Source organism: Saimiri boliviensis, chromosome 8 (assembly GCF_048565385.1).
Source record: "Saimiri boliviensis isolate mSaiBol1 chromosome 8, mSaiBol1.pri, whole genome shotgun sequence".
NCBI classification, from domain to species: domain Eukaryota; kingdom Metazoa; phylum Chordata; class Mammalia; order Primates; family Cebidae; genus Saimiri; species Saimiri boliviensis.
This window is the reverse complement of record NC_133456.1, coordinates 12,337,490-12,360,657: the sequence shown is the minus strand read 5'-3', so window position 1 is coordinate 12,360,657 and position 23,168 is coordinate 12,337,490. Positions and strand designations below refer to the sequence as shown.

The 23,168-nt window shown below is 45.8% G+C and overlaps 1 protein-coding gene across 1 annotated transcript in view; it reads right to left on the bottom strand.

The window, feature by feature from the left end:
- RHOA (ras homolog family member A) overlaps positions 1-23,168 on the bottom strand; it is a 58,722-nt gene that overhangs the window by 8,556 nt on the left and 26,998 nt on the right. The window contains exons 2-3 of the mRNA XM_039477105.2: positions 14,638-14,795; positions 7,051-7,171 (exon numbers count right to left, since the gene is read on the bottom strand). Of these exons, the coding sequence (XP_039333039.1) occupies positions 7,051-7,171; positions 14,638-14,793 (277 nt within the window). The 5' untranslated portion in view covers positions 14,794-14,795. The remainder of the gene's footprint in view (positions 1-7,050; positions 7,172-14,637; positions 14,796-23,168) is intronic.

Below are 23,168 nucleotides of genomic sequence, written 5' to 3'. Positions count from 1 at the left end.
AAACTCACTGTCCTACACACAGGCTTAAGGCCACAGTCTAAAATCTAGCCAGGTAAAAACAAAACCAAGTCACATACAAGGTGGAGCAAAAAAAAAAAATTAATTAAAATAAAAAACCAAAAGTAAGTCTATTAGGTTGGCATCAGCTCTCCATTTTCTTTTCTTTCTTTTTTTTTTTTTAGACAGAGTCTTGCTGTTTCTCAGACTGTAATGCAGTGCCTACAGCTCACTACAGCCTCTACCTCCTGTACCCAAGAGATCCTCCCATCCCAGCCTCCCAACTAGCTGGGACTATAGATGCATACCACCATGACTGGCTAATTTTTAAATTTTCTATAGAGATGAGGTCTCATTTTTTTTTCTTTTTAAGACAGCATATTCTTCTTACCCAGGCTGGAGTGCAGTGTGTGATTACAGCTCACGGTGGCCTCAACTTCCTGGGCTCAATCAGCCTCCCATCTTAGCTTCCCAAGTAGCTGGGACTACAGGCATGTGCCACACACCTAATATTTTTATTTATTATTATTATTATTTTTTTTGAGGGGGTAAAGATGGGGTATTGCCATGTTGTTCAGACTGGTCTCAAGCAATCCACCCACCTTGACCTCCCAAAGTTCCATTACAGGCATGAGCTACTGCACCTGGTTACTTTTCTCTTTTAAAAACAGTATCTCGTTGGCCGGGCGCGGTGGCTCAAGCCTGTAATCCCAGCACTTTGGGAGGCCGAGGCGGGTGGATCATGAGGTCAAGAGATCGAGACCATCCTGGTCAACATGGTGAAACCCCGTCTCTACTAAAAATACAAAAAAATTAGCTGGGCATGGTGGCACGTGCCTGTAATCCCAGCTACTCAGGAGGCTGAGGCAGGAGAATTGCCTGAACCCAGGAGGCGGAGGTTGCGGTGAGCCGAGATGGCGCCATTGCACTCCAGCCTAGGTAACAAGAGCGAAACTCCGTCTCAAAAAAAAAAAAAATAAATAAAAATAAAAATAAAAAAAATAAAAATAAAAATAAAAACAGTATCTCTACGGGCACGGTGGCTCAAGCCTGTAATCCCAGCACTTTGGGAGGCTGAGGCGGGTGGATCACAAGGTCAAGAGCTCGACACCATCCTGGCCAACATGGTGAAACCCCGTCTTTACTAAAAATACAAAACATTAGCTGGGCATGGTGGTGCATGCCTGTAATCCCAGCTACTCAGGAGGTTGAGGCAGGAGAATTGCCTGAACCCAGGAGGCGGAGGTTGCGGTGAGCCGAGATTGCACCATTGCACTCCAGCCTGGGTGACAAGAGCGAAACTCTGTCCGCACCACCCCCCCCCAAAAAAAAAACAATTATCTCAGTCAGGTGCAGTGGTTCACACCTATAATCCTAGCACTTTGGGAGGCCAAGGTGAGTGGATCACAAGGTCAGGTGTTTAAGACCAGCCTGGCTAATATGGCGAAACCCTGTCTCTACTAAAAATACAAAAATTAGCTGGGCATGGTGATGGGTGCCTGTGGTCCCAGCTACTCGGGAGGCTGAGGTTGCAGGGAGCTGAGATAGTGCCTCTGCACTCCAGCCCAGCCAACAGAGTAAGACTCCATCTCAAAAAAAAAAAAAAAAAAATCGGCCGGGCGCGGTGGCTCAAGCTTGTAATCCCAGCACTTTGGGAGGCCGAGGCGGGTGGATCACGAGGTCGAGAGATCGAGACCATCCTGGTCAACATGGTGAAACCCCGTCTCTACTAAAAGTGCAAAAAATTAGCTGGGCATGGTGGCACGTGCCTGTAATCCCAGCTACTCAGGAGGCTGAGGCAGGAGAATTGCCTGAACCCAGGAGGCGGAGGTTGCGGTGAGCCGAGATCGCGCCATTGCACTCCAGCCTGGGTAAGAAGAGCGAAACTCCGTCTCAAAAAAAAAAAAAAAAAAAAAAAAAAAAAAAAAAAAAAAAAAAAAAAAAAATCTCCAAGTCCCAAAGGAGGTCTTTGGTTTTCAACCTCTGCCTTTTACTACAGTCATGACTTGTTTCCTTCTGGCCTCTCCCCACAGAGGGCAAGACCTAGAGAAGAGAGCAACAGTAGAAAGTGAACAAAGACACTGGTTTCCTCTCTGATGTACACGCACACCTGACGATAGGGCCTAGATGCTGGAGAATGCTGCACTCACTGGGTATCACTGCAGGAGAGTTTAATAGATAGGTGGGACCCTTTTGATGAGCTGACTGACCTAGCTTGATTTTGCTATGGGCCATTTAAAAGTGCTCAGCTATCTTGAGTAGAGAGTAGGGCCAGAATCCCACCAGTAGTTTGCCTCAGTAACATGTGTCATGGGAAGTCAAATGTCTGTATCAAGAAAATAAAGAACCATTAAATAGGAGTGGTGAGAGTGAAACAAATACCATAAAAATAGAAAGAAAATAAGTTGGTAGCTGGGCACGGGGGCTCAAACCTTTAATCCCAGCACTTTGGGAGGCCGAGGTGGGCAGATTCCCTGAGTTCAGGAGTTTGAGAATAGCCTGGCCAACATGGTGAAACCCTGGCTATACTAAAAATACACCCCCCCACACACACACACACCCCCCCACACACACACACACTCTCTCTCTCTGTCTCTCTCTCTCTCTCACACACACACACACACACTGAGCCAGGTGTGGTAGCATGTGCCTGTAATCCCAGCTACCAGGGAGGCTGAGGCAGTAGAATTGCTTGGAACCTGGGAGACAGAGGTTGCAGTGAGCTGAGACTGTGCCACTGCACTCCAGCCTGGGCAACAGGGCAAGACTGTCAAAACACAAAATAGGCCAGGCACAGAGGCGCACACCTATAATCTCAGCACTTTGGGAGGCCGAGGCAGGTGGATCACTTGAGGTCAGGAGTTCTAGACCAGCCTGGCCAACATGGCGAAATCCCACCTCTACCAAAAAACACAAAAATTAGCCGGGCATGGTGGTGCGCACCTGTAATCCTAGTTACTTGGGAGGCTGAGGCAGGAGGATCACTTGAACCCAGGAGGCAGAGGTTGCAGTGAGCCACTGCACTTCAGTCTGGGTGACACAGCGAGACTCCATCTCAAAAACAAACAAACAACCACCAAAAAAAAACTAGGCTGGGCACAGTGTCTCCACCTGTAATCCCAGCACTTTGAGAGGCCAAGGCAGGCAGACAACCTGAGGTCAGGACTTCGAGACCAGCTTGGCCCACGTGGCAAAACCCCATCTATACTAAAAATACAAAAATTAGTAGTATGTGTTGGCGTGCACCTGTAGTCCCAGTTACTCTGGAAGCTGAGACAGTAGAAATGCTTGAACCCAGAAGGCAGAGTTTTCAGTGAGCTGAGATTGTGCCACTGCACTCCAGTCTAGATGACAGAGTGAGAAACTGTCTCGAAAAAATAAATAAATAAAACCAAAACTAAATCACAACTGCTGAAAATGATCTGCTCTTTCTCAGTCCTGGGATATACTGCACAGAGGACTCAATCTTTGTGCTTTTTGTTTTTGAGACGGAGTCTTGCTCTGTCACCCAGGCTAGAGTGCAGTGGTGCAATCTCAGCTAACTACAACCTCTGCCTCCCAGGCTCAAGTGATTCTCTTTTTTTTTTTTTTTTGGGGGGGTCGGTGGGGGATGGAGTTTCGCTCTTTTTACCCAGGCTGGAGTGCAATGGCACGATCGCGGCTCACCGCAACCTCCGCCTCCTGGGTTCAGGCAATTCTCCTGCCTCAGCGTCCCGAGTAGCTGGGATTACAGGCATGTGCCACCATGCCCAGCTAATTTTTTTTGTATTTTTAGGAGAGACGGGGTTTCACTATGTTAACCAGGAAGGTCTCTTGACCTCGTGATCCACCCGCCTCGGCCTACCAAAGTGCTGGGATTACAGACTTGAGCCACCGCGCCCGGCCTCAAGTGATTCTCTTACCTCAGCCTCCAAAGTAGCTGTGACCACAGGCAAGGGCCACCACGCCGGGCTAGTTATGTTTTATTAATTTACATTTGTTTAGTAGAGACGGGGTTTCACCATGTTGGCCAGGATGGTCTCAATCTCCTGACCTCGTGATCTGCCCACCTCAGCCTCCCAAAGTGCTGGGATTACAAACATGAGCCACCGTGCCTGGCCAGGACTCAATCTTACCTCGGATCCTTGGGCCAGTAGGACCTTAAACAAGTAGCTCAATGTCTTGGAGCCACCCTAGTTATCATTATTAAGGTGGGGACACCCATAACAACACAATCAGACTAACCCTAACTGTCCATCCAATCCCAGGCCACAAGCAGACACTCAAAGGTTGTTTGTGGTACTGATGACAACATCCTTGACCCACCTGCTGCCCTGTCGTGACAGGAAGGGCTGTAGCCACAAGTTTATTAACAGATACTTCATCATCTTAAGCACAAACCGAAAGCATTTTTGTTTCAAGCTGTGTTTCACAGAATGTCATGTCAGCATTCTTAAGTCTTTTTCTAAAGAACACTGACTTCTGGGCCGGGCGCGGTGGCTCAAGCCTGTAATCCCAGCACTTTGGGAGGCCGAGGTGGGTGGATCACGAGGTCGAGAGATCGAGACCAACCTGGTCAACATGGTGAAACCCCGTCTCTACTAAAAATACAAAAAATTAGCTGGGCGTGGTGGCGCATGCCTGTAATCCCAGCTACTCAGGAGGCTGAGGCAGGAGAATTGCCTGAACCCAGGAGGCGGAGGTTGCGGTGAGCCGAGATCGCGCCATTGCACTCCAGCCTGGGTAACAAGAGCGAAACTCCATCTCAAAAAAAAAAAAAAAAAAAAAGAACACTGACTTCTGAATGATGTGGCTGTTTGGGCTAATGAAATGATCAGATTCAAACTTCTAACGGCTAAAACACTACAGAAAAAGGCTAAGACTGGGCAACCAAAAAATGTCTTTCCCAAAAAGAGATGGCTTTGCATTTCAAATTCATCTAGTTTACTCATCTTTTTTTTAGGAGACGGAGTCTACTTCTGTTACCAGGCTGGATTGCAATGGCACGATCTCGGCTAACTGCAACCTCCACCTCCCAGGTTCAAGCGATTCTCCTGCCTCAGCCTCTGGAGTAGCTGGGATTACAGGTACATGCCTCCATGCCCAGCTAATTTGTGTATTTTAGTAGAGATGGGGTTTCACCTTGTTGAACTCCTGACCTCAGGTGATCTGCCAGCCTCAACCTCCCAAAGCGCTGGGATTACAGGAGTGAGCCACCATGCCTGATCTTAGTTTACTCATCTAGTTTACAAGAGAGTTTTTTAATTAATATTTAATATATTTAGTAATAATAATTTTTATTTTGAGATGGAATCTTGCTCTGTCTCTCTAGTGCAGTGGCATAATCTTGGCTGACTGTAATTTCTGCCTCCCAGGTTTAAGCAATTCTCCTGCCTCGGCTTCCCGAGTAGCTGGAGCTATAAGCGTGTGACACCATGCCCAGCTAATTTTTTTATAGTTTTAGTAGAGACAGTTTCACCATGTTGGCCAGGCTCCTGATCTTTCCTTTTCTTTTTTAAACTTAATTTTTTTTTGAGACAGAGTGTCGCTCTTCTTACCCAGGCTGGAGTGCAATGGCGCGATCTTGGCTCACCGCAACCTCCGCCTCCTGGGTTCAAGCAATTCTCCTGCCTCGGCCTCCTGAGTAGCTGGGACTACAGGCACGTGCCACCATGCCCAGCTAATTTTTTGTATTTTTTTTAGTAGAGACGGGGTTTCACCACGTTGACCAAGATGGTCTCGATCTCTCAACCTCGTGATCCACCCGCCTCGGCCTCCCAAAGTTAAACTTATTTTTTTAACAGCTTAGACAAAGCACCTCTGTATTCCAGGTTAACCTGTGTGAAGGCAAAACTCCTGATCTCAAATGATCTGCCTACCTCAGCCCCACAAAGTGCTGGGATTACAGGTATGTGCCATGGCGCAGAGCCTTTAGCCATGCCTGGCATGTAGCCCAGGCTGGAGGGTAGTGGCACGATCTCAGCTCACTGCAACCTCTGCCTCCCAGTTCAAGCAATTCTCATGCCTCAGCCTTCCAAGTAGCTCGATTACGGACACGTGCCACCATGCCTAGCTAATTTTTATATTTTTAGTAGAGACGGGGTTTCACCATGTTGGCCAGAATGGTCTAGAACTCCTGACTTCAGGTGATCCAATTGCCTTGGCCTCTCAAAATGTTGGGATTATAGGTGTGAGCCACTGCATCTGGCCAAATTAATTATTTTCAAATAAAATCTTTATCTTTTGAGACAGAATTTCACTTCTGTTACCCAGGCAGGAGCGCAATGGCATGATCTAAGCTCACTGCACCCTCCAACTCTCAGTCTCAAATGATTCTCCTGCCTCAGCCTCCTAAGTAGCTGGAAGTTCAGGTGCACATGCCACCAGGCCCAGGTGATTTTTGTATTTTTTGTAGAGACAGGGTTTCATCATGTTGCCCACACTGGTCTTGAACTCTTGAGCTCAAGTGGTCCATCTGCCTCAGACTCCCAAAGTGCTAGGATTACAGGCATGAGCCACTGTGCCCAGCCAAAATCTTTATTTTTAATAGAGAAGGAGTCTTTGCTATGTTGCTGAGGCTGATCTGAAACTCTTGGCTTCAAGTGATCCTCCCACCTTGGCCTCTCAGAGTTCTGGGATTACAGGCATGAGTTCATGGGATTACAGCACCTGAACCTAATTATTTTTTAGAGCCAGGGGTCACTAGTCCCAGGCTAAACACAAACTCCTGAGCTCAAGCAATTCCTCAGCGTCCTGGGTAGCTGGGATTACAAGCACATGTAACTATCCCCCAACAAGTTCGATACGTTTTCTTTTTTTTCTTTTTTTCGAGGCAGATTTTCTTGTCTCCCAGACTGGAGTGCAATGACTCGATTCTGGATCACTGCAACCTCTGCCTCCCGGATTCTCCTGCCTCACCCTCCCAAGTAGCTGGGATTACAGGTGCATGAGACAAGGTTTCGCCATGTTGACCAGGCAGGTCTCAAACTCCTGACCTCAGGTGACCCACCTGCCTCGCCCAGACTAGGTGGATACATCTTGCAGTCACAAACACTGGGGTGCAGGACCACTCACCTAAACTATCAGGACTGTCGATGGAAAAACACATCAGGATAACATCGGTGTCTGGGTAGGAGAGGGGCCTCAGGCGATCATAATCTTCTTGTCCAGCTGTGTCCCACAAAGCCAACTCTACCTGTAATGGGAAAAACAACCACAAGAGCTCAAGCTTAATCCTACTACTCACTTTTAGAAAAAGTGACGCTAACCATAGTACATTCAAATGACAGTCTAAAACAGTAAAACACAAGAGTATTTACTTTTTTTTTTTTTTTGAGACGGAGTTTCGCTCTTGTTACCCAGGCTGGAGTGCAATGGCGCGATCTCGGCTCACCGCAACCTCCGCCTCCTGGGTTCAGGCAATTCTCCTACCTCAGCCTCCTGAGTAGCTGGGTTTACAGGCACACGCCACCATGCCCAGCTAATTTTTAGTATTTTTAGTAGAGATGGGGTTTCACCATGTTGACCAGGATGGTCTGGATCTCTTGACCTCGTGATCCACCTGCCTTGGCCTCCCAAAGTGCTGGGATTACAGGCTTGAGCCACCGCGCCCGGCCCCCAGAAGAGTAGAATTTTACAGCATGGGTTCAGGAGACCAACACAAGCATGGGGACCACTGGCCCCAAGTTCTGGTTTCCACAGGCTTTTATTAGGTGCACACACATGTTAATAGAGGGGTGGGGGATCGGTGGGGGGGGGGGGTGATAAGGGAAGGCCTTGAAACTATTATGAGAGGCCTTGAAACTAATTTGGGCAAGATAGCCAGGCAGAGAGGTGATGTTTACAGTATTTGTAGCAGATGTGATTGATCGATCTATCTATCTATCTATCTATCTATCTATCTATCTATCTATCTATCTGTCTATGTATGATGAGATTTCACCATTTTGGCCAGGCTAGTCTTGAACTCCTGGACTCATGATCCACTCATCTCGGCCTCCCAAAGTGCTGGGATTACAGGTGTGAGCCACTGCACTGGGCCAGCAGATGTGATTCTTACGCAAACCTACAACACTGAATTCTGCAAGGTGCATTTGCCATCAGAAGCAAATCTGATAAGGCCCCACCAGGTCTGACCACACGGCATCAAGGGGCTTTTATCTCCTGAGCTTTTTCGGACACAGAGCAATCAAAATTATTCCATATTTTGAGAACCCAGGCAGAGCCTGTGGTGTTTGGTTATCTCTGCCCTGCAAGGCTTTTCTTCCTTGCAAGCTCCCATCTCCGAAGACCCTCTGGGATCCCCTTCTCAGCGATCTTGCACAAGTCCTCTTTACGAGACCCTCATGCAGCATCCATGTTGAGAAGGCATTCATGGGACCAAAGCAGTATTTCCTGCTCTGCAATCACCCCGTGGTGTTCCATGGTTTTTACAAGGCTCTCAGATGGTCTTTACCTTAGGCCTCCAGTTGCCGCCTGATTTCTATTTTACTGCACTAATATTTGATATAGCTTAGTTTGGGGTATAAACTTCAGTGTACAATAAGCAAACCAAGCTTATAATTATTTAACTAGAAGTAACATAGGTCTGCCCCTGGCCATCTTGACCCACATAAATTGATGCCTGGTCTCTCAACATAAGTCCCATTCAACACTGTCCAGAGCACTGCAGCCAGCTTTGCTACCCCTTCTTATCACCAGACTCCATGTTCAACATCCTCTGTACAGAATGCCCTTTTAGGGCAAAGAGGTCTCCCTCCAATACTTACAACACATCCTTCTTCTCTTAGCACCTTCACAGCCCAAATTTCAGTTTCTAAGTGATTTCTGCCTTAAAATTGATGGCTCTTCCACCCTCCAACTTTCGTCCCACGATGCACCACAAAGAACCTCCATAAGGCCCACTGTACTTCTGTCATGCACACCATCATTCTGGCATGTGTAACTAAGATATACTGATGCCTGACTATCACAATCTGTCTGTCTTCACAATGATGGAGCTCATTTACTCCCTGCCAAATCCCACTCTACTGGCCCCCTCCACCCCATGGTGTTCAGTCACATATCCAGCCTCTGCTGGCGCCTGATAAAATGCTTTCAAGGTGCTGAGCCTGTCTCATATCAAAATGGGCCTTTTCACTTTGAGCAGGCCTACTCTTGGTACCATGATCACCTACAATCTTGTATGGTTCCCTGGCACTGCATAATGTTGAATGAATATTCCTACACAGCACCTTCTCCCATCCTGGGGACTCTGAGGCAGGCAGCTAGTCTGTGATATGCTCTTCAAAATCAAACACTTTTATTCTGGGGAACTCTCCTCAAGTGAGGAGCGTCCTCCTATATTGCAAGGGTCAATGATGTTCAAGGTTTGCAGCACAAGAAAGATACTCACAGACCATTCCTCAAGGTTTCAGGTCGAGGTATCTAAATTTCTTATGGGCAAGATTCTGGTTGTTCCAAGATGCCCAGGCAGAGATGATGTTTCCAAGAAAACCAAAGAGCTATTGCTGCCTCTAAAACATACATACTGCCATAGATAGAAAACATCCTTCCAGTTCATGGTCACAGACATGCAACAACTAATAGCCACTCTCTGGAGAAAATGTTAGGACACAACCAGTAATACACATTCACTAGGCTTTTGAGAAATAAGCTATGAAAGTATCAACCTGACACTGCTTCCCCAAGCCAATGGATCTTTCTATATGTGTTGTATCAATCTAAGTTAGGTAAGAGGGCTATTACTTGACACCAATTCTGAAGACTTCAGCACATTTCTGCCTAGTTTGTTACCATTGGGCCCTGTCTCCACATAAAACCAGTCTTCCTATCAGGACCACAAAATGTCCAAACATCCATGAAGAGTACTGAGGCTGAATTAACACTCTGCATCGGTGGGCCCCCTTCAGAGTACATCTGAAGACTCTGTTAGGCTGGTATTTATTTTATTTTTTTCCATCTATATTTGGGCCAGAAAGTATCTTAGAGTTCCTAACAGCAAAAGAGCAATAATTGTGGCTCACTCTGTATTTGAATAAAAAAGGCTACAAACTAAGAAAGAGGGTTTTGAGCATGGTAGTATTCACCTCAATTTATGAAGTGCTTTGGTTCTTCTACTTTATGTTACTTCATAGGAACCTTGAGGTCACCTATAAAATGGTTTAAATTGTTTTGCAAATGAGGAAGACTCAAAGGTCAAACAGCTTACTGATGGCCAAAGAACTATCAGGAAACCCTACAATGAAGGCCCCTTGAGTTCGGAGCAGCTTATCTAATCCATATTCCTCACACAGTGCCACAAACGGAGACCAGGTAGCCTGGGAGAGAAAGAAGTAAGTAATGCAGCAAAGTAAGAAGTGGCCAGGAGCAGTAGCTCATGTCTGTAATCTCAGCACTTTGGAAGGTCAAGGTAGTTTGATCACCTGAGGTCCGGAGTTCGAGACCAGCCTGGCCAACATGGTGAAATCCCATCTCTACTAAAATTACAAAAATTAGCCAGGCATGTCATGGTGGCAGGCACCTGTATTCTCAGCTCCTCGGGAGGCTGAGTCAGGACTATCACTTGAACACAGGAGGCAGAGGTTGTAGTGAACCAAGATCGTGCCATTGCACTCCAGCCTGTGTGACCAAAGGAGACTCTGTCTCCAAACAAACAAATAAACAAAAAGTAAGAAGGGAGAAAGGGGATGAATTAATGAAAGGTAATATATTAAGGGTTAGCAGCATATGAGACATATAACTGAATGCCCAAGAAAAATGAGAATGTTGGAGAAGAGTACCTTGTTCTAGTTTTTTTTTTTTTTTTTTTGAGACGGAGTTTTGCTCTTGTTGCCCAGGCTGGAGTGCAATGGCGCATTCTCGGCTCACCGCAACCTCTGCCTCCTGGGTTCAAGCAATTTTCCTGTCTCAGCCTCCCAGGTAGCTGGGATTACAGGCATGTGCCACCACGTCCGGATAATTTTTTGCATTTTTAGTAGAGACGGGGTTTCACCATGTTGGCCAAGACGGTCTTGATCTCTTGACCTCGTGATCCACGCTCCTCAGTCTCCCTAAGTGCTGGGATTATAGGCATGAGCCACCGCGTCCGGCCCTGGGGTTTTCTTTTTTGAGACGGAGTCTTGCGCTGTTCCCAGGCTGGAGTGCGGTGACGCGATCTCGGCTCACTGCAACCTCCGACTCCTGGGTTCAAGTGATCCTCCTGCCTAACCTCCAAGGGTTTTTTTCTTTCAGTTGACCCACTTAAAAAGATGTATAGGAGAGCTGGGTACACTGGCTCATACCTGTAAGCCCAGCCACTAAAGGGGCTGAGGTGGAAGAATCACTTGAGCCCAGTTGTTTAAAACCAGCTGGGTCGCCGGGTACCTGTAATCCCAAGCACTTTGGGAGGCTGAGGTGGGCAGATCACAAGGTCAGGATCTCAAGACCAGCCTGGCCAATATGGTGAAACCCAATCTCTACGAAAAATACAAAAAAATAAAAATAAAAATAAATAGCCAGGCTTGGTGCCACATGCCTGTAATTCCAGCTACTGGGGAGGCTGAGTCAGGGGAAATTGCTTGAACCCGGAAGTCAGAGGTTGCAGTGAGTGGACATCGTGTCACTTCACTCCAGCCAGGGTGACAGAGCAAGACTCCGTCTCAAAAATAATAAAAAATAAATAAAACCAGCTGGGTCAACGAAAGCCCTATCTCTAAACATAAATTGGGCCGGGTGCGGTGGCTCATGCCTGTAATCCCAGCACTTTGGGAGGCCTAGGTGGGTGGATCACGAGGTCAAGAGATCGAGACCATCCTGGTCAACATGGTGAAACCCAGTCTCTACTAAAAATACAAAAAGTTAGCTGGGCATGGTGGTGCGTGACTGTAATCCCAGCTACTCGGGAGGCTGAGACAGGAGAATTGCCTGAACCCAGGAGGCGGAGGTTGCGGTGAGCCGAGATCACGCCATTGCACTCCAGCCTGGGTAACAAGAGCGAAACTCCATCTCAAAAAAAAAAAACATAAATTACCCAGGTATAGTGACACATACCTATAGTGCCAGCTATTTGGGAAGCTGAGGTGGAAGGATCACTTGAGCCCAGGAGTTCAAGGCTGCAGTGAACTATGGCCATATCACTACACTCAAGGCCTGGGAGACAAAGATTCCTGTCTCTTAATTAAAGCATTATTTAGACAACAAAAGGAAGCAGAAAATTAAACACACACACACACAAAAACCCTAAAATTAAAAACAAACAAACAAAAAAAAAAACCCCCTCCAATTTCTAAAGAGCTTTGTTCCAGTCTTACCAGAGGGCTTTTAGGACAGAAATGGGGAAGCACTGTCCTCACCATCAGTGACAAAATAAAACAATTGTGGCAGGCTGCTTTATCTTAAAGTAAAAAAAAATCTTTTAAAATTAAATGTAAGCAGCCGGGCTTGGTGGCCCACGCCTGTAATCCCAACACTTTGGGAGGCCAAAGTGGGTGGATCTAGAAGTCAGGAGATAGAGACCATCCTGGCTAACACAGTGAAACCCTGTATCTACTAAAAATACAAAAAAATAGCTGAGCCTTTGAAGATGATTTGGGTGGAACAACAACAACAAAAATAGCCAGGCGCGGTGGCAAACGCCTTTAGTCCCAGCAAGGCTTGAGGCAGGAGAATCACTTGAACCCAGGATGTGAAAGCTGCAGTTAGCCAAGACAGAGCTACTGCACTCCAGCCTGGGTAACAGAGTAAGACTCCATCTCAAATAAAAACCAAAAAAAAACCAGGCTGGTGTTATGGCTCATGCCTGTAATCCCAGCATTTTGGGAGGCCAAACTGGGTGGATCACCTGAGATCAAGAGTTTGAGACCAGCCTGACCAACATGGATAAGTCCTATCTCTACTAAAAATACAAAATTAGCTGGGCGTGGTGGCGCATATCTGTAATCCCAGCTATTCAGGAGGCTGAGGCAGGAGAATTCCCTGAACCCAGGAGATGGAGGTTATGGTGAGCCAAGATCATGCCATTCATTGTACTCCAGCCTGGGCAACAAGAGTAAAACTCTATCTCAAAAAAAAAAAAAAAAAAAAAAGGTCCTGGCACAGTGACTCATGCCTATAATCCCAGCACTTTGGGAGGCTGAGGTGGGCAGATCACCTGAGGTCAGGAGTTCATGAACAACCTTGGCCAATGTCATAAAACCCCATCTCTACTAAAAATACAAAAATTAGGCCGGGCGCGGTGGCTCAAGCCTGTAATCCCAGCAGTTTGGGAGGCCGAGGCAGGTGGATCACGAGGTCAAGAGATCGAGACCATCCTGGTCAACGTGGTGAAACCCCGTCTCTACTAAAAATACAAAAAATTAGCTGGGCGTGGTGGCGCATGCCTGTAATCCCAGCTACTCAGGAGGCTGAGGCAGGAGAATTGCCTGAACCCAGGAGGCAGAGGTTGCGGTGAGCCAAGATTGCGCCATTGCACTCCAGCCTGGGTAATGAGAGCAAAACTCCGTCTCAAAAAAAAAAAAAAAAAAAATTAGCCAGCCGTGGTGGCGCATTCCCATAATCCCAGCTACTGCGGAGGCTGAAGAGGGAGAATTCCTTAAACCCGGAGGAGGCTGGGCACAGTGGCTCACTACTGTAATCCCAGCACTTTGGGAGGCTGAGGTGGGCAGATTATGAGGTCAAGAGATGAAAACCAGCCTGGCAAACATAGTGAGACCCCATCTCTACTAAAAATACAAAAAATTAGCCAGGGGTGGTGGGTGCCTATAATCTTAGTTACTCAGGAGACTGAGGCAGGAGAATCGCTTGAACCTGGGAGGTGGAGGTTGCAACGAGCCCAGGTCATGCCACTGCATACCAGCCCGGGCAACAGTGCAAGACTCTGTCTCAAAAAAACCCAAACAAACTTGGACTAAAACGGCAGTATGAGAATGGATTATTCTTTCCAACATTTTTGTTATATTGTATACTGAGACAGCAAAAAGATCTTAGTTCTGCCGGGCGCGGTGGCTCACGCCTGTAATCCCAGCACTTTGGGAGGCCGAGGTGGGTGGATCACGAGGTCAAAAGATCAAGACCATCCTGGTCAACACGGTGAAACCCCGTCTCTACTAATAATACAAAAATTAGCTGGTGGCGTGTGCCTGTAATCCCAGCTACTCAGGAGGCTGAGGCAAGAGAATTGCTTGAACCCAGGAGGCAGAGGTTGCGGTGAGCCAAGATCGTGCCATTGCACTCCAGCCTGGGTAACAAGAGTGAAACTCCGTCTCAAAAACAAACAAACAGGCCGGGCGCGGTGGCTCAAGCCTGTAATCCCAGCACTTTGGGAGGCCGAGGCGGGTGGATCACAAGGTCGAGAGATCGAGACCATCCTGGTCAACATGGTGAAACCCCGTCTCTACTAAAAATACAAAAAAATTAGCTGGGCATGGTGGCACGTGCCTGTAATCCCAGCTACTCAGGAGGCTGAGGCAGGAGAATTTCCTGAGCCCAGGAGGCGGAGGTTGCGGTGAGCCGAGATCGCGCCATTGCACTCCAGCCTGGGTAACAAGAGCGAAACTCCGTCTCAAAAAAAAAAAAAAAAAAAAAAAACAAACAAACAAAAAAAACGGATCTTAAGTTCTATACATGCTCCGTAAATAATCTAACACAGAAAATGGCACCAGTTCTTATGAAAAGTATACTCACCTGTTTTCCATCCACCTCAATATCTGCCACATAGTTCTCAAACACTGTGGGCACATACACCTCTGGGAACTGGTCCTTGCTGAAGACTATGAGCAAGCATGTTTTTCCACAGGCTCCATCACCAACGATTACCAGTTTCTTCCGAATGGCAGCCATGACTGAAACACAAACCACAGGATTATCTGGAATGCACAAGAAGCCATAGGTAGCCTCAGGCTATGACACATGCTTTTTTAACCATGGGGCATAAGCCTCTAACAGCATACTCAAATTCAAAATTCTAGTACACTGATCCACCTGACACCAAAACGTTATACAACAAAACCTCGTAACATTTTATACTTAATGGTAAAAGACTGAAAAGAAGGTCTGCTCCCTAAGATCAGGAACAAGACAAGGATGTCTGTTCTTGCCACTCCTTTTTTTTAAGACCAAGTTTCCTTTGTCGCCCAGGCTGGAATGCACTGGTGTGATCTTGGCTCACTGCAACCTCAGTGTCCTAGGTTGTGCCTCAGCCTCTCAAGTAACTGGGACTACAGGTACGCGCCACCACACCCCCGCTAATTTTTTTATTTTTAGTAGAGACAGGGTTTCACCATATTGACCAGGCTGGTCTCAAACTCCTGACCACGTGATCTGCCCACCTAGGCCTCCCAAACTGCTGGGGTTATAGGCATGAGCCACCACACCTGGCCTGTTCTTGTCACTTCTACCCATCAAGATACTTAAAAGTCCTAGTCCGGGCAGTAAGTAAACAAAATAAATGACACCTAAATTGGAAAGGAAGAAGTAAAACTATTTCAATTCGTATATGAGATGATCTCACAATGTGGGAAATCCTAAAGAATCATTAAAATACTTTTAGAATAGGCTGGGTACAGTGGTTCACTCCTGTAATCCCAGCACTTTGGCAGGATGAGGCGGGCGGATCACCTGAAATCGGGAGTTTGAGACCACCCTGACTAACATGGAGAAACCCAGTCTCTACCAAAAATACAAAATTAGCCAAGGGTGTTAGCAAATGCCTGTAATCCCAGCTACTCGGGAGGCTGAGGCAGGAGAATTGCTTGATCCTGGGAGGCAGTGGTAACTTAGGCTGAGCTGAGATCACACCATTTCACCCCAACCTGAACAACAGGAGCAAAATTCCATCTCGAAAAAAAAAAAAGAAAAGGAAAGGAAAAAAAAAACCTTTTAGAATAAACAAGTTCAGTCAGGTTGCAGGATACAGCATTAGCATTAAAAAAATCAATTCAATTGAGGCCGGCACAGTGGTTCTTATCTGTAATCTCAACACTTCGGGAGGCTGATGCAGGAGGATTACTCAGGCCCAGGAGTTAAGAGACCAGCCTTGGCAACACAGTCAGACACTGAGAAAGGACGGACGGATGGAAGCCTGAGAGGGGAGGAAAGAAAGAAAAGGGCCAGGCAGAGTGGCTCACGCCTGTAATTCCAGCACTCTGGGAGGCTGAGACAGGCAGACTGCTTCAGAGTCCAGGAGTTCAAGACTAGCCTGGGCCAATATAGTGAAATCCTGTATCTACTAAAAATACAAAAAAATTAGCCAGGCACGGTGGTACACACTAATCACAGCTACTTGGGAGGCTCAGGTGGGAGAATCACCTGAGCCTAGGAGGTTGAGGCTGCAGCGAGCTGAGACTGCACCAATGCACTCTGGTTCTGGGGAACCAGAATGAGATGTTGTCTTTAAAAAAAGAAAGAAAATAAAATCAGCTAGGTGTGGTAGCATGCACCTGTGGTCCCAGGTACCAAGGAGGCTGAGGTGGGATGACTGCTTGAGCCACGGAGGTAGAGGATGCAGTAAGCCATGACTGCACCACTGCACTCCAGTCTGGGTGAGAGTGAACACCCTGTCTCAGAAAAACTCTTAGGACTCAACTACAAAAAAGTAAGTAGCTTAGGTTGGTGATCTGGCTCAGGATCTCTTGCAAGGTTTAAGTCATAAAGAACTCTTTTTGGTCTGGGCACAGCAACTCACACCTGTAATCCCAGCACTTTGGGAGGCTGAGGCAAACAGAACACTTGAGGTCAGGATTTCAAGACAAGCCTGGCCAATATGGCAAAACCTCATCTCTCTAAAAAAAAAATACATAATAAATTAGTCGAATGTGGTGGTGGGCACCTGTAATCCCAGTTACTCGAAAAGCTGAGGCAGGAGAAATCACTTGAACTTGGGAGGCCAAGGCAGGTGGATCCCAAGGTCAAGAGATCGAGACTATCCCGTCCAACATGGCGAAATCCCTTCTCTACTAAAAATGCAAAAATTAGCTGGGCCTGGTGGCATACACCTGTAGTCCCAGCTACTTGGGAGGCTGAGACAGAATTGCTTGAACTCGGAAGGCAGAGGTTGCAGTGAGCTAAGATCGTGCCATTGTATTCCAGCCTAGGTGACAGAGTGAGACTCCATCTCAAAAAAAAAAAAAAGAAAAAACAAGCAAAGGGGCCAGGTGTGGTGGCTCATGCCTATAATATCCCAGCACTTTGGGAGGCTGACTAGGCGGGTGGATTGCCTGAGCTGAGGAAGTGCTTGAGACCAGCCTGGGCAACACGGTAAAAAGTCATCTCTACTAAAATATCCAAAAAAAAAAAAAAAAAAAAAAAAATTAGACAGGTGTAGTGGCGTGTGCCTGTAGTCCCAGCTACTCAGGAGGCTGAGGCAGGAGAATTGCTTGAACCTGGGATGTGGAGGCTGCAGTGAGGCAAAATGGTGGCACTGCACTCTATCCTGGATGACAGAGGAAAAAAAAAGAGCAAAGGACGTGAGTAGGTATGACACAGCAATTCTATTCCTAGGTATACATCTAAGAGAAACAAAAAAATATGTCCACATAACAACTTGTACCTCTACATAAATATTCATAGCAGGATTATTCATAAGTCAAAAAATGTAAAGAACCCAAATATCCAACAACTGATGAATACAGTATATCCAAACAATGGAATGGAATATTATTCAGCAATAAAGGATAAAGTATTGATATATGGTATACTATTAATCTTGAAAATGTTATGTAAGTAAAAGAACAGAGTCACGAAAACCAACATGCATGATTTTACTTATATAAAATTGTACAGGCCGGGTGCGGTGGCTCAAGCCCGTAATCCCAGCACTTTGGGAGGCCGAGGCGGGGGGATCACCAGGTCAGGAGATCAAGACCATCCTGGTCAACATGGTGAAACCCAGTCTCTACTAAAAATACAAAAAATTAGCTGGGCATGGTGGCGCATGCCTGTAATCCCAGCTACCCAGGAGGCTGAGACAGGAGAATTGCCTGAACCCAGGAGGCGGAGGTTGCGGTGAGCTGAGATCGCGCCATTGCACTCCAGCCTGGGTAACAAGAGCCAAACTATGTCTCAAAAAAAAAAAAATTGTCCAGAATAGACAAATCCAGAGAGAATAGACTGATAGTTGCCTAGGGCAGGCACTTGAGGGGTGGAGATAAATGGAAAATGACTAATGAAATAATGGTTTCTTCTTCAGGTAACGACATTTTTCAAAAAGTATTGTGATGACAGCTGCACAACTCTATGAACATACTATAAACTATTGATTACAGTATATATAATTCACATTTTATTTATTTTAAGACAGGTTCTCACTCTGTTGCCCGGGCTGGAGTGGAGTGGTATGATCTCCACTCACTGCAACCTCAGCCTCCCCAGGCTCAAGTAATCTTTCTCCCATGGTAGTCTACGAGTAGTTGGGACTACAGGTGCAAGCCACCACACCTGGCTTTTTTTGTATTTTCAGTATGACAGGATTTCGCCACATTGCCCTGGCTGATCTCAAACTCCTAAGGTCAAGTGATCCACCCGCCTCTACCTTTCTCCCAAAGTGCTGGGATTACAGGGGTGAGCTACCGCACCCAGCCCACAGTATATATAATTCACATTTTAAATAGGTAAATTCTAAGGTATGTAGATTATATTTCAATAAAGCTGTTACCACCCTTCTCGTACCCAGTGGAAAAAAAAATCAGAAATCTGCAGATTGTTTCTATCTGGCAGACAGTGAAGGTCAACCACCACAATTCCCACCATTCTCTCTTAAACTATACTTCAATTTTTAGCTATGTACTTTGTTGTAGACTACACTTAGTAGCTTCCTTTGCAGACATGGCCATGTACCATAAGATGTGAATCAGCAGTATGTTGTGGGACTTCCAGGAAATCTTTCTTAAAGTGAAATCACGTGCCCTTCTTCATTCTCTTCCTCCTTTCCTGCTGCTTAAACCTGAAGGGCTGTGTTTTTTTTTTGTTTGTTTTTTCGCTTTTCCTTCTGAGACGGAGTCTTGCTCTGTCACCCAGGCTGGAGTGCAGTGGAGCGATCTCAGCTCACTGAAGCCTCCGCCTCCTGGGTTCAAGCAATTCTCCTTCCTCAGCCTAAGTAGCTGGGACTACAGGAACATGCCACCACACCCAGCTAATTTTTGCATTTATAGTAGAGATGGGGGTTTGACCACGTTGGCCAGAATGGTCTTGACCTCCTGACCTTGTGATCCACCCACCTCAGTCTCCCAAAGTGCTAGGATTACAGGTGTGAGCCATTGAACATGGCTGTAAGGGCTGGTTTCTAAGTAGCCATCCTGGTATGTGAGAATGAGTACAGTACCATGAGGCTGGAGGAAACAAAAGGTAAAAAGGACCCTGGATCTCAGGTGATCTTGGGAGCCACCATCTCAGCCCCAAGACTGCCTACCTTCCATGCTTCTGCCATATAAATAAGAAATAAATGATCACCTTGTTTAAGGTGGTATTTTTCAAGTCTGTTTCCTACAGACAAACTAATCCTAAAGAACATATACTATCAAAATTGTGTCATCTAAAGCGTATGTTCCCCAACCAGAATGGATTAAGACAATCCACTGAGGTACCAGCTCAGAGGGCTAACGACAACAACAAAAAGGACAAAAATAAAAAATAAAAATAAAAAAAAACTCAAGAGGGCTGATGGTACTGCCCTCCTGAATTCATTTGTGAATTAGCAGAGTATTACACAAGGCAGTGAATATGTACCTAAGTATATATGTATAGAGATTATAGAATTTTATCCAAATCTACAAAATGATCTAATTAATGATTTAACTTTTTTTTTTTTTTTTTTGGCAAAATGGCAGTGAAGATGCTACTAATCATGAATGCACAATAAGAAGCATACAGATGATAGGGAAACGTGCTCAATACAAATCTTTAAACAAGAGCATGCAGTAAAGGCTGGGTGCAGTGGCTCATGCCTGTAATCCCAGCACTCTGGGAAGCAGAGATGGAAGGAATACTTGAGGTCAGGAGTTCGAGACCAGCCTCGCCAACATGGCAAAATCCTGTCTCTACTGAAAATACAAACATTAGCTGGGCATGGTAGCACATGCCTATAATCCCAGCTACTTGGGAGGCTGAAGCACAAGCATCACTTGAACCTGGGAGATGGAGGTTGCAGATATTCAATGAAGAACATTTGGCCCAGAAAAATTATAAAATCATTTAGCCACTAATGGTGACAAAGACAAAAATTACAAGTGATTATGGGACAAAATGAAAGCCTAGGTGATTTCTGGGATGCTGGGAGTCTGGCAATACAACATGGATGTTGAGAAGAAGTAAAAAGTACAAGCACAAAAAAAATCAAATTTGCTGTTTTTTCCTTAAAAAACACAGAAAAAATTTTTTGCATTGTATTTCCTTTCCACTTTCCTATAATCCAGTATCTTTATGAGTATATGGCTTATCAGCTTAAGAAAGGAAATCACGCTGAGCTCTTCCAGCTGTGTCATTTTCTAGGATAGGTTTAGTCTCAGAAATAACTTATAAGAGTTTGGAGTAGAGATTTATTTAACCCAAAGTCAGTTATATCTAAGTCACCAGTAACAATATACTAGTAACGGTAACTCCTAAAATGAAAAAAAAAATGACAGGGTCTCACTCTGTCCCCTAGAACAGAGTGCGGGGGGTGCTATCATGGCGTAACCTCCACTTCTCAGGCTCAAGTGATCCTCCCACTTCAGCCTCCCAAGTAGCTGGGAGAATTACTGTCATTGGCTCACTGCATCTTCTAATTCCTGGGCTCAGGTGATCCACCCACCTCAGTCTCCCGAGTAGCTGCCACCATTCCTGGCTAATTTTTTTTTTTTTTTTTTTTTTTTGTGGAGACAGGATTTATCCATGTTGCCCAGACTGGTCTCAAACTACTGGGCTCAAGTGATCCACCTGCCTCTGCCTTCCAACATGCTGGAATTATAGGTGGAGGCACTACACCCAGCCAGTTGTGGCTTTCTGAGCTTCAGGAAGCTCTGTTACAGGAAGAATAAGTGAAGGTCAGCCCTTTTCACACTTCTTTTTACAAGTCTAAGTGATTCCCTGCGATAACTAGAGCTCATATGCCCAACTGCCTGCCTTGCTTATTTAGGTGCAGAGTATGAGAGTGGTGTGTCCATCAGATGTTCTTCAGATGCTACCGTGGATACTGGTTATGCCTCAGTAGGTAAATCCCAACCATGCATTAATGTGCAATCCTCTGCATTTCACACAGCAGTCTTTGGTGATTTTTCTCACATTTGTGTGACCATGATGCTTACTCACATTTCCCTGGGCAACTTCCTGAAGGCCATGTGGAGCTGTTCAATGAGGCTGTTCATTTGACCAAGCGTTTAATATGTAACTTTATATCATCTTCCTCAATTAAACTGAAAATTTAAAATAACTATTGACTTGACCAAAAGTAAATATCCTAAGGAACTAGTATAACTATTAAAAAAAATTTTTTTTTTGGCCATGCCCAGTGACTCACGCCTGTAATCCCAACACTTTGGGAGCCCAAGACAGGCGGATCACCTGAGGTTGGGAGTTCGAGACCAGCATGATCAACACAGTGAAACCCCGTCTCTACTAAAAATACAAAAAAATTAGCCGGGTGGTGGCGCTTGCCTATAATCCCAGCTACTCGAGAGGCTGAGGCAGGATAATCACTTGAATCTGGGAAGTGGAGGTTGCAGTGAGCAGAGATCACACCTCTGTAGTCCAGCTTGGGCAACAACAGTGAAACCCCGCTTCAAAAAATAAAATAAAACTTTTTGGGGGGTGACAGAGCAAGAATCTGGAATGCAGTAGCACGACCTCAGCTCACTGTAAGCTCTTCCCTTGGGTTAAGCGATTTCTCCTTCCTCAGCCTCCTTAGTTAGGACTACGGGCACTTATCACCATGCCCGGCTAATTTTTGCATTTTTAATAGGAGTGTGGTTTCACCACATTGGCCAGACTGGTCTCGAACTCCTGATTTCAAGTGATCTGCCTGCCTTGGCCTCCCAAAGTGCTGGGATTACAGGTGTGAGCCATCATGCCCAGCCCACTACAACTAATTTAATGTATCCCATTTTAAAATCTTTATTCAATAGCTTTTAATCAACAAAATAATCCTATTTAAGCTACATATCTAACCATGTGGTATAGACACACAGTGGAGTACTTCTGAGCAATAAAAAGGAATGAAGTACAATACTGTACTGAAACATGCTACATGGATGAACCTTGAAAATACTATGTTCAGTGAAAGAAGCCAGTCACAAAGAACCACATATTTCTTACCATATTTGTATGAAATATTCAGAATAGGTAAATCTACAAGGACAAAAAGTAATGGCTAGGCATGGTGGCTCATGCCTGTAATCCCAACACTTTGGGAGGCAGAAGCTGGTGGATCACCTGAGGTCAGGAGTTCAAGATCAGCCTGACCAATGTGGTGAAATCCCACATTGGTCAGAAATTTTTTTAAAAAGGTACCCGGACATGGTGGCGTCCACCTGTAGTCCTAGCTACTTCGGAGGCTGAGGTGAAAGAATTGCTTGAACTCGGGAGGCGGAGGTTGCAGTGAGTCAAGATCATGCCATTGCACTGCAGCCTGGGTGACAGAGCAAGACTCCGTCTCCAAAAAAAAAAAAAAAAAACTGGCTTAGGCTTAGTGGTTGCCTAGGGATGAGGGTCATGGGGACTTTCCAGAAGAACCCAGGAACAATGTGTGAGCTCAGTTAGGGGTTCAGTAGTGCTTCCTGAGAGGAGCCTGCTGTGCCTCTCAAATGCCCTAAGCCCATCCTGGAAGGACTCACTCCAGAATAGGTTTTGAGTGGCAGATCTATTTCCAGCCACGTCCTTAATAGACTTCTTCCTCTGCTGAATAGAGTCATGACACTTCTTCTTACAGCAGTGAATAGCCTCAGGAGCTCTGTTCTGTCCAGAATTCCAATAGCTAACACCTTACAATAAATAAAAGATATAGAAAAAATAGTAAGACTTCATTAGTAGACTCAAGTCCACACACTGATTTAGAAGACAGAGGCAAATCAGTTTCACAAAAGAAGGCTTCCCCTCCTTTACTGACAGGTGCCCGTCCATCTATAGCAGGCATCCCCAAACTTTTTACACAGGGGGCCAGTTCACTATCCCTCAGACCGTTGGAGGGCCGCCACATACTGTGCTCCTCTCACTGACCACCAGTGAAAGAGGTGCCCCTTCCTGAAGTG